Source organism: Choristoneura fumiferana, chromosome 27 (genome assembly GCF_025370935.1).
Source record: "Choristoneura fumiferana chromosome 27, NRCan_CFum_1, whole genome shotgun sequence".
In the NCBI taxonomy this organism is placed as follows: Eukaryota; Metazoa; Arthropoda; class Insecta; order Lepidoptera; family Tortricidae; genus Choristoneura; species Choristoneura fumiferana.
The window spans coordinates 6591730-6609438 of NC_133498.1; the positions used below are offsets into that span (position 1 = coordinate 6591730).

General features: G+C 40.6%; 1 protein-coding gene across 1 annotated transcript; it reads right to left on the reverse strand.

Moving 5' to 3' along the window:
• Positions 1 to 13829: 13829 nt before the first annotated feature.
• On the reverse strand, positions 13830 to 15838 carry LOC141443477 (uncharacterized). The gene has a single exon (XM_074108796.1). It carries the CDS (start codon positions 15755 to 15757, stop codon positions 14855 to 14857), a length of 903 nt encoding a protein of 300 aa, XP_073964897.1. The 5' UTR covers positions 15758 to 15838; the 3' UTR covers positions 13830 to 14854.
• Between the last annotated feature and the right edge of the window lie 1871 nt (positions 15839 to 17709).

Here is a 17709-nt window from a genome sequence, read left to right on the forward strand (position 1 = left end):
GTTTCTTTCGTGTTATGGTTGTAGGAAATTTGAAACCATAATTTCAATATCGAATTCAAATTCAAATTGTTTAATCTGTAAATAGGCCGCAATGGGCACTTTTACACGTAATTTTTTTAAGCTACCAGCGCATTCGGAAAGACCATCATTGCCCAAAAGAATACGCCGCAAGAAACTTGGCCCGGACCAGATACAAATTAAAGAAGAAAAGTATGTATATTTAATTATATAAAATCCGGATAACTCGCGTCTTAAATGCGCGATGCGCATGGTTGTAGCAGCCGCAGCCGGGCTACTACGAAACTCGAAACTCGAAGTTTGTGTCGTGCGGTCCCTCTCGCTCTCGTATTAAATAGTATAAGTGTCAGAGGGAGTGCTCCAAGTTTCGTAGTAGCCCTGCAGAGTCGCGTTGCTCCAAAAACAAAATTGCTATGAATGAGGGCTATCGCGTATGAATTTGCCGCTAGAAGCGCTAGTGTAGCGAGAGGTTTCCAAAATTTTAAATTTTTTTTGGGTGAGCTACGCGGGTTTATTTATATTTAGAATATTTTTTGAATATTTTGCAATACCTGAAATTAATTATGGCAAATGCGTTACGGGGCAAGGAATGTTTGTGTTTTGAAACAGTTTTGTCTTTCGGAGACCTCCCTTTTTATCGAACAAAACGGGACTAGGCAACACTGCGGCATGCTCGATTTTACGGTATTAAATATGATTTAAATGTAAATTTTGTTTTCACGCCCGTAATAACAAACTAACCGCTAAACTTTAGGCAGGACAGTGGCGCCAACTGGTGAGCGCGAAAACGGTAGCCCTCAACAGGCCGAAACATGTCCAGCTAAACTCGATTTAAGGCGTGAGATATCCAGATTTATTATATTATCCGAAGTCGCGGGAGAAAATGTACTATAAAAATTTGCAACTTTATGTATTTTTAATAATGCCTCTGTCCATCAGATGACAAATTTTGCCAGTGTCTAGTGGGTTGTGCCGTTGTTCAGTAAGAAAATTCTACAAAACCAATGTCAATATTATAGCTTATAGCACTACCTATTCACTTTTTAAAGCTTGTAAAACAAAATGACCAAGGTAATTCCCAAACAGCCTATTTAGTAGCTGGGACAAACTTTTCTCACGATAAAACACTGGCCATGTTGTGTTCGAATTTCAAATATCGATTCACAACGTCATCCGAATCTATGCTTTCTGTACAGTCACGATCCGAACACACGACTCGATGTACCAAATTTGAATATTGCGGTACCACGGCGTACCTTCCTCTAAATTAAAAATACATTGACGCTATTGCACACAATTCCACAGAGCGTCTTATACAAAACCAGTAGTGGACATCTTCATAGCGATGCAATAGAGTTGGGAAAGAAAGTTGTAATAAAAGATAGACTTTTTTAAAGATGGCCGATTGTGAAGTGTAACAAATGATGAGAGGTTTCTCTAAGCACTTTTACTTTTGAGTTATGTTTTTATTGATGAAGGCACGTGTTGCAAAAAATAGTGGTCGAAAGAAATTTTTGCAGCCCATTGGAGTGTCCTACTGACTGAGCAAAATGGAACTTTGGCATAGTGAACTTTCGTCACTTACTAACAGTTAACTGGAATTGACAACATCAAAGTGACGACATTCCACACTGTATTTTGCTTGGTTTCCGTTGACTTAGACATACATACTTACCTACAGATATTAATTGATAAAAACTACCTGATTTAGTATTATTTAATTTACGAAATTACATTTGAAATTTACCACGAGCTTTATGGTGAAGGAAAACATCGTGAGGAAACCTGGACAAACCTGCGAAGCAATTCGATGGTTTGTGTGAAGTTCCCAATCGGCACTGTGCCCAGCAGTTGGGACATATATAGGCTGGGATGATGATAATGATGATTATTTAACTAAAAAAACTTTGGCTATGTATTTTGCACAGTCTTTTAAAGTAAATTGCAGCGACTCGTTCATAAAAGTTATTTTGCTGTCTCGGTCAAAATAACGCATTTTATGCACTCTTTATTCAATGTACTATTTTCTAAACAAGTTTACTATCAATCTGAATACCCCTATGAACATTAATACAAATCCAATATTTGGATATAATAATAATCCAATTTGGGTAAAAAATAATCTTATTAGGTTTACCATAGGGGTATGGGAACGTGGTAAAGTAATAATGTCGTTTATAGACTAACTCATACCCGCGGCTTTGGAAGTGGCAACAATTAGGAATCAGTTAAATTGAGACTTTGGGATTTTAAGTACTGAATTCCCAAAAATCATGATTTTTATACCACGTGTATTTTGCTATAACTACAAACTTTAAGGTACGATTTTTTTTGTGATTCATTAAAAAGTACGACTTTTGTCTTATAATAATAAATTAGCACGCAATGTGCTTCTATATGATCACTAAGTAGGTACTATGGTTTTAGAAACATCGTAAAAGGTTCCACCCTGGTACGTGATTCAGTTTCCTGGCCCTATACCACGAAGTGCAAAACTCGAACTTCGTATGTTGCCGTCCCGCTGAGACTTATGTCATATAATACGCGAGTGAAAGGGACGGTTCGATACGAACTTCGAGTTTCGAGTTTCGTAGTAGCCCTGCTGGACTGTTCGGAATATATTATTATATGTCGGCGTTCGGATTAGGTATATATGTCGGCGACCGATCGTAAATTCCGCCAGATCACGAAATTCCTAGGCATATCGTGAAATAGCGCCATTTCGTGAATTGGCTAAGGGACATCCGCCATATTATCGTTCAAAGCTCACCGTTTAACGATTTGCCTAGTAACGTTTAGGCAGATCATGAAATTCCTAGGCATATCATGAAACGCCGCCATTTATTTATTTATTCCAACAAAAAATCGCCATATCGGTTCTTCTGGCACTTCGCCGGCCGATGCGTTGCTCTAATCGATCTGCCGTATTGTTTCTCAGGCACATCGTGATATGCCTGGCCAACTTTTAGGCATCTCATAATTTTTTAGGAATTTTGTGAACTGGCGGATTTTACGATCAGCCGCCGACATAAGTAAGCACGCAATGTGTCTCTACATGATCTCTACTTTGGTTTTTCGAAACTCGCAAAAGTTTCCACCCGGTGCGTGATTCAGTTTCCTGGAATGTTCGCAAATCGCAATATATATGTCAGTGGCCGATCGTAAAATCTGCCAGAACACGAAATTCCCAGGCTTATCGTGAAATGGCGCCATTTCATGAATAGGCTAAGGGACATCCGCCATATCGTTCAAAGCTCACCGTTTAACGATTTGCCTAGTGACGTTTAGGCAAATCATGAAATTCCTAGGCATATCATGAAACGCCGCCATTTCATGATTTGGCAAGTTTAGGCAGATCATGAAATTCCTAGGCATATCATGAAACGCCACCATATCGGTTCTGGCACTTCGCCGGCCGTTGCGAAAAATTATAAAAAGATAACCCCGACCAAAAGATCTGTCTGTGGCAGGCTTCCGATGATGCTGGCCGCATTACCCCTTTGGACCGCAAGTGCGATCCGCTGGGATAATACGTACCAGCTCTTGGGTCCCCAGAGGTGTCGACCAACCAGGAAGAAAGGGCCTTCATGAAACACTTCATTTTTTTTATACGACTCGATGGCAAACGAGCAAGTAGGTCTCCAGATGGTAAGAGATCACCACCACCCATAAACATCTGCAACACCAGGGGTATTGCAGACGCATTGCCAACCTAGAGGCCTAAGATGGGATACCTCACGTGCCAGTAATTTCACCGGCTGTCTTACTCTCCACGCCGAAACACAACAGTGCAAGCACTGCTGCTTCACGGCAGGATTAGCGAGCAAGATGGTGGTAGCACAAGGTCGTACCACCTGCAAAAAATACTTCATGTCGGCTGACCAAGGCCTTAAAGTCTCAACAGGAAGCGCCGCAAACTCGTAATCTTTTATAAAGAGCAGTACTTGCGGCGCTTGAGGAGTTGGGCCTGATCAGCCGCAGCGCCGGCTTGTGAGCTAGTTGCCTGGATGTGGGACAGAGCGAAAGTATCAACGCATGTAGCGTCCATGAAGATTCTCGAATGGCGTCCGCGGACCAGGAGACGAGCTGTCGGTAGGCCTCCAACAAGATGGAGCGACGACCTGGTTAAGATCGCGGGATCGCGGTGGATGCGGAAAGCACAAGACCGGTCTGAGTGGAGAGCCTTGGGGGAGGCCTATGTCCAGCAGTGGACGTCTTTCGGCTGACATGATGATGATGATGTAGCGTCCCACAACAGTGCCCTGCCGAGCTTCCACGGCACCAGGGTGACCCCGTTATTATTACTTTTGTAATTATTTATTTTTAAAGCCCTATCTAAAGTTTTACCTAAGCAAAGCCGTCGGCAAAGCTATTTGTAAATTGTGCGCGGGTCGAGTGGACAGCTAAATACCGTGACGGTTAGGGTAGGCCGTGGTGACAAAACGGAGCACGTTTAATGCGCAGGCGCATCTTATCTTTTAAATAAAAAACTGACAAATGCGAGTTAAGCTACGGTGGAGAAGGTTCCGTAATTTATTTTATTTATTTATTATTCAATAAAAAATACAGCATTGTAGTAAAAATCTAATGCGTTGTAAAATTTAAACGTACTTTAAAAACTACATTAATTACCTAAGCATTACGCTAAGCTAAGTTTTCACTTGGTACCCATATTGTTACATCATTATAAAATAAAAAAATCTAAATACCCGACTGTGAGGGTGACACACTTTACCGGCCCGGATAATACCGACATAGAAATACCGACCCTATTTTTCAGGTAAAGCTCATGTTGCTTTAAAAAAACTAAAAAAAAATGAGTCTGGTGGTCTAGAATCTATTTAGTTACTTAAAGTGATGAAGGACGTGTGCTTAAATATACCATATACGAAATAAATATTTTTTGAATTTGAACTTTGAAAGTTCAACAGTCGGGACCCATTACTTAGAATATTAGAGATGGTCACGATGTTGAATGGGAACAAGCAAGCGGATCATCCGATGAGAAATATTCACCACCGCTCATGATACCAACAACTCAAAGAGTCACTGGTCTGCTGCCGGCCTTTAAAAGAAGTATTACCCTTGCTTATTTATCGGTGATACTTAGCAATTCGGTGATACTGCATTTTTATCTTATGTTGAGCTCACAATAGTAAAATGTAAGCAATCCCGACTTGCCACGTCTGTCGCAGGACCGATGAACGGTGGAGCAGTCGAGTCCTCGAATGGAGACCACGGACGGGAAAACGTAGTGTTGGGCGTCCTGAGGCACGGTGGACAGCCAGGGGTGCTACTACGAAATTCGAAAATCGAGGTTCGTATGGTACCGTCCCTCTCACTCTCGTAATAATACAAGCGTCAGCGGGACGGTACGATACAAACTTCGATTTTCGTAGTAGCCCCCAGGCCCTATCTCCCCCTTAAACTCTGACTCACGCGGTTCCTCTTGAGCGCGCTGCTGGCTGCGCAAGCGCACCTACAAATTACGGCATATTTAAACATTAATGTCTGATTTAATGCAACCATTTTGTGAAGTCGGTCGGTGCATATACGTCCTAACGTATTAAGTATTGGTTCAATAACTGCCCTTAGTGACATGCGCATTTTTTTTGCCATGTTCTCAATCCATACACCATTTGACGCTATGGCTGTATATATTATTCATGCCCTCGACTGTACCTACTTGAAATCGTAACTACTGTATGTTTGACGTCAACCCTTTTCTGGTAGGCCACCCGTTTCCTCATTTACCACCTTTGCCGTGTAAAAAATGGTTTCCACTCAATAAACTACAAAGTTGGAGATGAGCGTAACTCACAATGAGCAGTAAACGTAATCGTCCATTGTCTGGTGTATATCGACGTCTTTGTTGTTGGGACATCGAGCCAGAGTGGCTGGAAGTGACTATCTTCCAACATCATCATCAGCCGGAATACGTTCACTGCTGAACAAAGGCCTTCCATCTATTAGGTATTTATTACTCGCCTAACGCAAGTCGCACAGTATGCTGTCCCGCGCACCTCGCTGGCTCCGCAGAAAACCAGCGCCGTTGAACGGTACCGCTGAGTGGAGACCATTTCGGCTTCACATCATTATTTGTTTGTTCTTGTATTCTTGTATGTGATTTTTTTTTCTTTTTTCGTCATGATGTATGGGCTGAATAAACATATTTCTATTCTATTCCATCCACGACAATCCACGTTGTCCACAACTCTCACAATATCGTCAGTCCATGTAGTGGGAACCCTGCCAACATCGTCTTCCAGTTTGTGTTCGCCACTCCTGGACTTTTCTCTACCAACGGCTATCTCTTCGAGTGATATGGCCCGCCCATCTAACCACCCATCTAACTCCAAATTTTTTACTTATTTCTTTGATATTTGTTTCAGTTTGTACCTATTTTCGTTGACAAGACGATTCTTACCTATATTTGTTGCCTTTTATTGAAATAAATAATATACATTATATTATCGTGATGATTGAAATAAAAACTTAGGTAGGGGTTCGCTGACGTCTAGAAACTTTAACAGGGGTACGTGGTGCCATAAGTTTGAGAGGAGTCTCTTCCAGTCCCCCAAAGCCATGTTATACAAGATAAAGCAAGCACTATTGTAAAAAACAATGCAATAATATAAACACATGCCTACCTACGGCTTCCAATAATATAAATCCCAACTCACACATTCCTGAGTGTATTACACATGTTTGATACTGCTTAGTAACATTCAATATCTAATCAAGGGGTATGTAATGTCTCTTTTATGGGAAGCTGTGGTGGTCTCGCCTCTAAGCAGAGGATCGTGGGTTCGAACCCCGGCTCGCACCTCTGAATTTTTGAAATGTGCGTTACATTAAAATTTACCACAAGCTTTACGGCGAAGGCAAACATCGTGAGGAAACTTGCAGAAACCTGCGAAGCAATTCAATGGTGCGTGTGAAGTTCCCAATCCGCACTTGGCCCGCGTGGGAACTATGGCCCAAGCCCTCTTGTTCTGAGAGGAGGCCTGTGCCCAGCAGTGGGACGTATATAGGCTGGGATGGATGGAAACACGAACATCGCAAACGTTCCGCTAGAGGCGCTGTTCGTGTTTCAATACAAATTGAGATTTTAACGCGAACGCGATCGAGACGTATTTTGTAACCGAAAACTTACACTAAGGGTACAGCCGTTGTAATGGTTGTAACGTAAATGAGTGACAAACACACGCACACACACTCACAAATTTTCGCTTTTGTAACATTAATCCAGTACCTACTTACAGCAATATTTACACAATAACAATAGCATTTAAATTTTTGTGACTTGTTTGTATAGAATGAAGCTAGCTTTAGCCCTAGGTTAGACAATGGTATTGTAGGTGCATTATTGAAGTGCATAATATTCGCACAATGAACGCTTCTGGCCACACGATAATATTGTTCGGCGAACAAAGGGTATGTTTATCACTAAAACTTAAAGTATACGATTGTCACGTTCAGCCTTTTTGGTTTTATTCTTCAACGTGCATGGGAAGAGGGATCCTCGTCGGTTTATGTTAGGCCCATAAGATAGTAACTAATGTTTAGGGCGCTTATGCACTGCAAGGGAATAAATAATGCTGATCGAGGACGCAGTGCACAAGTATAAACACGTTTTTCATTGCTGTCATCTTGAGCCGGGAATGGGGAAAAGTAAAATGTCGGACGGTAAAGTATCTTAAGGGCGGTAAATAAGGAATTACGAATGAGAGTCTATTAGAAGCCCGAAGTCGAAGAGAGGGGCTTTAATGAGTCGATGTTCGTAATTCCAGTACCGCCCGTGCGACATACAATGTTTTTCATCACATTTGTGATAATAGTATATTTGTAAAACAAAAATATTATTTTTACCAAAATTGCCGATACCTTAGGCTGCGCTCTGGAGTTGAGTGAGCGCTCTGTTTTTTGGCTTGCCCAGTATTTGAATGGGAGAAACGCTGCGACTAGCCGTCAACACAGGGACCAGTCTGAAGACCAGCGTTGGGCAATCAAGCCCAGCTGATATATGCTGAGACTGGGGACTCATTGCCTCAACTTTTTGTTTTTCTCCCACTAATTTTATTTTTTTAACAATTTCTAATTTTAAGTTGTGGCAATAAAGGTTTTTTTTATTTTATTTATTTTAACATCTTACTAATCTAAACTAATACATAAATGCGAAAATAACTCGGACAGTCTGACCATATTTTAATTACTTTTTTACACGTAAACCGCTGAATCTATATAAATGACACCAGGTATAAAGTTAGGGGTAGTAAACTAGTAAACGCACAACAAAAAAAGTCCTTTTTTATCCAAAATTAAAAAAACCGAATTCATATCAAAATTACTGATTGCACAGCAAAATACTCCACTCAAAATATTACGTAATAAACTGCAAATTATATTCGTGGCGTGGCGTACCGCTATTTACCTATCTTAAAGTAAAACATATCGATGGTGGAAGTCTCAATTGGCGTAAGGGACAAAATACCGAAAATCACTTTAAACATAGAAAATTAGAGTTTTTTTTCTCTGTCGATTGGTAGTATTCAAGTTACGATACGGCCCTTACTTTTGCTGTTATCAACATTTATTATTTTAAAATAAAATAGCTTAAGGGACATGATATAAAATATTTGAGCTGAAAAATGGTGTAAATGTATTATTTTTTTAATATTTGGGTCGTAAGGGGCTGTGGCAGTCTCATATGTCCTTTACGACTCTGCTCATGTCGTTAAAAAAAAATCCAACAAATATAATAAAAGGGCGTATGGGTCAATTATTGTTTCATTGCCCTTTACACCCCAACATTTTATAACGAATAAGATAAAAAAGCAAGAAGTTGTTGGGCGTAACCTTACCGCCTGTACCTATTTCTTGTACCTAACATCAAAATACTAACGCGTCTACCTACCTTCCACGCGCCGAGCGTTTGCGCATTGCACATTCGGTCAGTCGTACCAGACACGTCAAACACGGAGGACGTATTTGATTGCCTACGTTTGTTCTTTGTCAACGCGCGTATTTTTTTATAAGATGCCAAAAGCAAAACAAAAAAAGAAGATTAAGTTGATGGATCCCCTAATGGCTTGACGTCGAGCTAACATTTCCGTAATGGAATTTCAGTCAAGGATGTTGAGGTACATTTCTCTTAGCTACTTTGTTTATTTTAAGCTATCCTGACAGATCCTAATAAAGGAAGCCTGTGCCCAGCAGTGGGACGTATATAGGCCGAGATGATGATGCATATATAATAATAATTGGCCTGTATAATTAATTATGTATGTTGAGAGTTAAAAATGGTATAATCGGAACGTCGTAAGGGACATTAAAAAACAGCAATTTATAAAATAAGAAATACTTTTATGGGCGTAAGGGGTATAAAAAGCAAGAGCTAGAGTAAATTGCCGCTCGTAAGGGACAGTAGCAAACAGACATTTAAAAAAAAAGGTGTAATTGGTACGTCGTAAAGGGCATTAACAACAGCAACTTATAAAATAAGGAATATTCTTATGGGCGTAAGGGACATCAAAAGCTAAAACTAGAGTAAATTGTTGGTCGTAAGGGACAGTAACAAACAGACATTTTAAAAATTGAGGTTACTTTATGGGTGTAAGGGGCACTTAAAGTGAAATACCTTGCTTGCTTCTTTTAGTTCATTAAAATACCTTGTTAATGTTAGGTCGTAGGAGGCATCAAAACAGATGGTTTTAGAACTTGTAGTGATTGAAACAACAACTCAAGCAAGCATACTCCCAAATGTGCAAGAAATAGTGCAAGCAAGCATGCAAGAAAGCATGCAAGCAAGCATGCAAGCAAGCAAGCAAGCAAGCAAGCATGTAAGCAACCACCTAAGCAAGCTTGCAAGTGAGCATGTAATTTTGTCAATCAAATCAACAAACATGCAATTTTATCGGCCTGGGTTAGATGAACATCGCGGGCTACCCCGATCCCGCGATGACCGGTCTATGGTATCTCCTCCAGCGCTCATGAAGCGGGCTTTCGTCCCACTCCCTCACAGCTGCAAGCAGTGTGTTGGAGGAAGCATAAATAGTGCAAGCATGCATGCAAGCAAGCGTGAAGCCAGAAGGCAAGCACGCATGCAAACAACAAATCAAGCAAGGATACTCCCAAATGTGCAAGAAATAGTGCAAGCAAGCATGCAATCAAACATGCAAGCAAGCATGCAAGCAAGCAAGCAAGCATGTAAGCAATAATGCAAGCAAGCAGCGTTAGTACGCCAGTGGTGGTAGTGAAAATCAGTTCATCATCATCGTCATCAACAACATCATCAGTTCGTTTATCGCTATCCTGCCGGAACTATGCTATTTTCCGGGATAAAAACTTATTTACTTGGCGATTTTTAACAGCTGCAATATCTTCCTTGACCCTCTCAGCTATAAACAAACAAGTCAGCCATAGCCGAGCATTTGTTGGAGTCAGGACCAAACCACTGGATTGAGCTTCACAATCCCAAAATTCTGTCCACGGAACGTCATTTCTACTCAAGAATGGTACGTGAAGCAGTTGAAATAAAAAAGCATAAAAATGTCAACCGGGACAATGGATATAAGCCTTCATCTTCGTGGAATCCTGTTATTAATAAGTGTCGACGTCGGGATGAGTGTTGTGAGTCGGTGTGATGGGGTGACAAATAAAAATCACCAAGTGCGGGTAGTTAGTGATACGAGTGCTGGTACTATTAGTGATCAAGTGCGGGTAGTTCGAAGGACTCGCGCTCATAGTCAAAATACCACAAACGGGACTTATCACGCTATTATTACACAAGTAATATTTACCTCGACGTTTCGGCAACGTTACAGTTGCCGTGGTCACGAGTAGACTGAAGTGTGGGGTGTCAAGTCTGCCTAGCAGCGCGAGTTCTTCAAACTACCCGCACTTGATCACTAATAGTGCCGGCACTCGTATCACGAACTACCCGCACTTGGTCACTTTTATTAGTCACCCTATCACACCGACACACAACACTAAGAACGTCCGATCGTCCCTCCGAACATTCATCCCGACGCCGACACTTATTAATAACAGGATTCCACGAAGATGAAAGCTTATACCCATCGTCCCGGTTGAAATTCTTATGCTTTTTTATTTCAACCGCTACACGTACCATTCTTGAGTAAAAATGACGTTCCGTGGACAGAATTTTGGGATTGTGAAGCTCAATCCAGTGGTTTGGCCCTGACTCCAACAAATGCTCGGCTATGGCTGACTTGTTTACCTGGCGATTTTTAACAGCTGCAATGTGTTCCTTGACCCTCTCAGCTATTGTTCTTTTCGTCTGTCCGATATAGGAACTACCACAACTACAATCAACCCTATAAACACCTGGTGTTTGGAAGGGAAAGACATCCTTGGGTGTCCTAATATGCCTCGCAAAAACTAAAACTTAAGAAAATGTTACAAATTACATATTTTTAAGGGACGGGAAAAATATGGCTTTTGCGCGTTATTTTAAATAATTAAAGTGGTTCTTTGAGTTAATTCACTATTTTTTTTAATTTTACTACTGAAACTTACGTCCAAATATGTAGCAAATAAAATATATGATGTCCTATAAGACCAAAAATCGGTTACTACATTATTTATTTATTTACGGTTTATGAGTGTAAGGGGCTATGACACCCGTATGTCACGGGCGTAAGGGACAGCTATTTTTCTTATTAAGCTTTTTACGAAAATGTCTATAGTTTCACGTTGAAAAGCAAGAAAATTCAAGATTTTACGTGATTATAACGTCCTGCTAAGTTAAACATTAACAATGCTGTGAGGGTTTGAAAATTACCAAAAACTTCTTTTCGCTCTCCTGAAAAGTAGCATTTTGTCCCTTACGTCAATTGAGACTTCCACCATCGATATTTTTTTTAAGCAGAAGGCGAGAATGAGGCCTACCATGGAGCACGCTTGCCTAGTAAATGCTCATTCACCCTAGACTTTAAAGAGGCCAAATTGTAGTGTTCAGGAAACACAGTCGCAGGCAGGGAATTCCACTCTTTTGCTTTGCGGTTGATGAAGGAAGAGCGAAAACGCTTTGTGCGGATTTTGGGAATACTGACAACGTAAGGATGGAGACCCCGCCTACTTCTGGTCGACCTGTGGAAGAAAGGAGCAGGTGGAATAAGGTCGTGCAATTCCGAAGCACATTCTCCGAAATGTTGCCTGTAGAATGTCGACAGGGAAGCCACTCTTCTGCGATGACGAAGGCTCTGACGACAAAAATCCGCATCGCAGGTGACGCCGATGAGCCTCTTCGCTCGCTGTTCTACCGAATCTAAAGCAGCTAGCTGATATTCAGCAGAACCGTCCCAAAGGTGGCAGCAATACTCCATGCAGGATCGGACTTGGGCTCTTTTATGGCACAGCTGAAGTATCCCATCTTAGGCCTCTAGGTTGGCAACGCATCTACAATACCCCTAGTGTTGCAGATGTTTATGGGCGGTGGTGATCTCTTACCATCAGGAGACCCACTTGCTCGTTTGCCATCCAGTCGAATAAAAAAAAAAAAGCTAATAATGGCGAACGCACATCGTACCTTACGGAACGGACCTTACCTAACGGAACCCTTATAGTTTCGTCATGTCTGTCTGTCTGTCCGTCCGCGGCTTTGCTCAGAGACTGTCAATACTAGAAAGCTGTAATTTCGCACGAATATATATCTAAACTATGCCGACAAAATGGTACAATAAAATTTAAAAAAAAATTTTTTTTTGTTACCTCCCATAAAGTGGGGGTAATTAATTTTTCTCGTCCAATCATAGTGTGAGGTATCGTTGGATAGGTCTTTTAAAACCATTAGGGGGTTGCTAAGACGATTTTTCGATTCAGTGATTAGTTTGCAAAATATTCAACTTGAAAGTGCAAATTTTCATTAAAATCGGGCGTCCCCCCGTCCCCCCTCTAAATTCTAAACCGGTGGATGAAAAAAATTTATAAAATTAAGAATGGTAGTAAGTATATCAAACTTACAAGGAAAACTATAACGGTTAAGTTTTCTTAAGTATTAAGAGTAAATAGCAGCCTAAGGTGTAAAATATACCTAAACTTGGAATATTCCGTACAAATACGACATCCTTAGAAAAATATTACTTAATTTTTTCGTAATGGCTACGGAACCCTATTTCGGGCGTGTCCGACACGCTCTTGGCCGGTTTTTTTTTAATATAGCTTCTATTGTTGCACATCAAATATATAATTACTTATCAATTTATTTTCAGCATGTATATACTTTTTACATAACCAGCACTAGTAGTGGCCAAATAATTTCCTAAATAAATAAGGTTCTGGCGCTTCGCCGGCCGCTGCCGCGGCGCCCTCGCTTTGCTCGCTTGGCTCGCGCGTTGTGGTCGCAATTGTACGTGCTCCGCTCGTCGTCGTACCTAATTTTCCGATGCCAAATTGACAGTGAAAGTTATTGAAGTAAGAATGAGTATCATCTACGCACGCTCTAGTTAATTTGCTGTGGAGCCAGTAGTATTTGTGACGTGATTGTAGTATTTTTGTATAGTTTGTGTTGATGTATATTTTCGAATTATATACAGTACTAGTTTTGCTAAACATTTAGTTTATTTGTATTGAAATAATTTTATTGATGTACAAAGGTATATAAATGATGAGAATAAATTGATAGGCAATTATTTATTTGATGTGTAATCAATAATATTCCTAGAGTTATTTTGAGACCCTAGAAAGAACATGGAAATTGCATAGTTCTCACGTGATAGCGATAAAAGAATTATTCGCAGACGATGTCACGGAAAAAAGCTAGTATGCTATAAAACAAAACCCAAGCATACTAAAAAAATGTTTACTGTTACGCTATTGTACAATATTTTGAAACGTCTTCTTCTCTTGCTTTACTTCTTCGGACAGGCTGGTAGGGGTTTCGTTGGCACTTTCGGCATTGTTGGCAGATCCCTGGTGCAAGCAACGCGTTCTCTAAACGAAAAATTTTTCCCGCAGTACGAATTGTAAAAGGCCACCAGACCCTTGCCCACGTAATACATGAACGTACGAAACCCTTCGTCGGTTTCCTTCGGGTAACAGATGGAGCCAGCCGCGCAAGTACCCATCGCAGTACCAAAGAACTTCCTAGGTATCCCCCCTCCTGACCCCAAGTAAAACCCAGTCACAACCCCTATAGTCATGCAAGCCTTCTTCAGCGTATCATTCTTAGGATCCCGCATGTAATTTAAAATCCTTTTTTCAGCGGTTCTGTAATCAGTTTTCACTTCTTTGTATGTATCTATTAGTTCACTCTTCGCGAAACAGAGCGTTTTTTGAACTTCCTTTCTATACACAGACACGTGAGGTAATAAGATTGTTTGCACAATTTTCTGGTCCATATTTGGACACCTTAGCTTGTCAGCATTGTGATCCTTGTACTCGTAATGAGGGCTTTCGTAGAGAGGCAAGTCTTTGTATTTCATTGGTTTTGGTCTTTCGGGGACTTTCGGCGGGTAGGCAGCCTTGACGCTCGGTATGAAACACATTTTTGCTCCGAGAAGGATGGCTCTTAACGCCACCACCCATAGCTTCCCGACTGTACACAGACTGCCGTAATCAAAATTCAATCCTTTAGTATCTTCATCAGTCGTTTCATGATCGTTTGTCTGTATTTCACCTTCGTCTTCATTGTATTCTATTCCGTTTTGCATTTTTATTTTATTAATATTTGGATGTTGATTCACTAGAATTTTGAGGCATGTCGTTATGTCATCGCGTCCGACAGCAACCTGTCATTATTTATTTTAACGACATGCCTTGACAACTTCACGTAAGAAGTTTTCAGCACTCACAAAAAGACATGCAAACTTTTTCATTTTTTCTCGGGGCATCCATCTATTTTGATTGGCGGGGGTGGAGGTGGCGGTTTTTCAGGTTCAGGGGGAGGACATGGAATTTTATCTCTCAAGTCCCAGTCTCTGTTCAAAACGTTTTTACATAAGGCCACCCAAGCATTACCCGCAAGCCAGCAGACCTCTCTGATAGCTGCATCGGTCTCCTTAGGAAAGCATATCATACCAGGAACAGCTGCCCCGAAGCTGGTCCAGAACATTCTTCTTGGTAAACCTTTCCCTGATCCAAAGTAGTATCCTAGCCCAGCTCCCAAAGCCACTATACCAGTCCTCAATTCAACATTCTGAGGATCCCGCAAATAATCTCTAACTTGCTTCTTGGCTTTCCTGAAATCACAGCTGATTTCATTGCAAGTACCTTTTAATTCACATCTAGCTTCGCTCAAGATTCTTTGAGCTTTCTTTCTGTAACATCTTACGTATGGCAACAGTAATGTTTGCAAAACTTTTTTATGTGATTTAGGACAGTCATACTTATCTTCTAAATGATCTTTATAGTTCTTGTGCGGGCTATCGTAGAGAGGTAGATCTGTGTATTTCATATCAGGTGGTTTCTTTGGCTTTGGTTCTGTTAAAGTGGCAGCTTGGACACAGGCAGCGTCAACTTTGGAAATCAAACAGAGCTTCTCACCTACTAATACAGTCTTTAGTGCTGCAATCCATATTCTTCCAATTATAAAGAAGTCGCCACGGCAGAATCGGGCTAGAGATCTTTTCATTTCTTCTTCGTTTTCAAAAATTTCGTCACATTCGTCTATTTCACATCTACAAGGTATATGTTTAGGTTTTATGCTGTGACAGTCACTTTCGTTTTCAAAAGCGTTCAGTTTGACTTCGTATATATTTTTTGTGGCGGCTGGCATGGTTTTGGAGGGTGGTTTTGTGTGTAACGGGAATTTTAATTTTGTAATCTTGTAGGCTATGTTATTGCATGGTTGATGATGTTTTTGAAGTAGTCATTTTGACTTGACATTGGCATAATTTTATTATCTTGTCTCTCCTTCCTCTTTGTTATCATCCTTGTTGAAATAGTTTAGTTTTTAAGGTTGTCTTAATAACAACCATAGCCATAGTACTAGAGCGGGCACTAAGGACTTTATCTCTTAATCGTAAAGCCTAGTTTACACCTGTTGCGTAGGTAACAACAATTGGTATAATGCAACAATTGGTATAATTATCATTTGATATAATGCATTTTATTTTAAAAACCAAACTTATTACTAGGTATTGTTAATAATTCAATTTGATGTAGGTACTTTGGGTTGGGTTAGGTTTTGTTTTATAAAACAAGTTCTGTGAAGCTCCTATCTTTTTAAATTATATTATTTAAGTTGTTATACCGATTACTACACACCCGTAGAGCGTTTTTACATTATCCGATCCGATATCGGTATCGGACGACGATAGACGACATCCGATAGCCGACACCTTGTGTTGCTTTCGCATATTTCTGATAAAATCGTTCCGATACGGCCGGCTCACAATTGCCTCCACGCATCGAGCTCTGCGTACACAGATCTCTGGATAATTAGGATACAAGCATAGCACACATACCTTATCGTCCGACAGCCCACGGGCGTCCGATGGTGCCGCGAACGTATCGGTGTCGGCTCCGATATCCGATATCGGGTCGGACAATGCGAAAGAAAGGTACATATTTCATACATTTTACTTGTCCCGATATCGTATCGTCGTCCGATACCGATATCGGATCGGATAATATGAAAGCGCTCATATCGACACAGAACGGGAGGAACGCATCACTTGTGCAATGAAACAGTTAATCTTTCTCTTTCAAACGCCAACAAAACCATGGCGACAGAAAATGGAACCCATTTGCAGACGAGACAGTAAACATAACGCCGGTAGCGTAATGTACTCTTCGCTGGAAAAAGGAGAGTGAATTAGATTAATTTATTTATCCTACTATAATAATATCCTACTAATATTATAAATGTGAAAGTTTGTGAGTGAGTGAGTGAGTATGTTTGTTACTTTTTCACGCTTAAACGGCTAGACGGATTTGGATGAAATTTGGTGGAAAGTTAGTTTATAACCTGGATTAAAACATAGGATACTTTTTATCCCAATATTCCCACGGGATAGGGATAAAATCTCGAAATAACAACCGCTAGGCTTAAAGTCATGAAATTTGGTATGTAGGTAGTTGGACGTCTGGAATAACACATACGCTACTTTTTACCCCGATATTTCCACGGGATACCTAGGGATAAAATCTTGAAATAACAACCGCTGGGCTTTGAGCCATGAAATTTAGTATGTAGGTAGCTGGACCTCTGGAATAACACATAGGCTACTTTTTATTCCGATATTCCCACGGGATAGACAAAATCTTGAAATAACAACCGCTGGGTTTAGAGTCATGAAATTTGGTATGTAGGTAGTTAGATGTCTGAAATAACACATAGGCAACTTTTTGACTCGATATTCCCACGGGATACCTAGGGATAAAATCTTGAAATAACAACCGCTGGGCTTAGAGCCATGAAATTTAGTGTGTAGGTAGCTAAACCTCTGAAATAACACATAGGCTACTATTTATTCCGATATTCCCACGGGATAGGGATAAAATCTCAAAATAATAACCGCTGGGCTTAGAGTCATGAAATTTGTTATGTAGGTAACTGAACATCTGTAATAACACTTAAGTGACTTTTTGACCCGATATTCCTACGGGGTAACTAGGGATAAAATCTCGAAATAACAACCACTGGGTTTAGAGCCATGAAATTTGGTATGTAGGTAGCTGGACCTCTGGAATATCACATAGGCTACTATTTATTCCGATATTCGC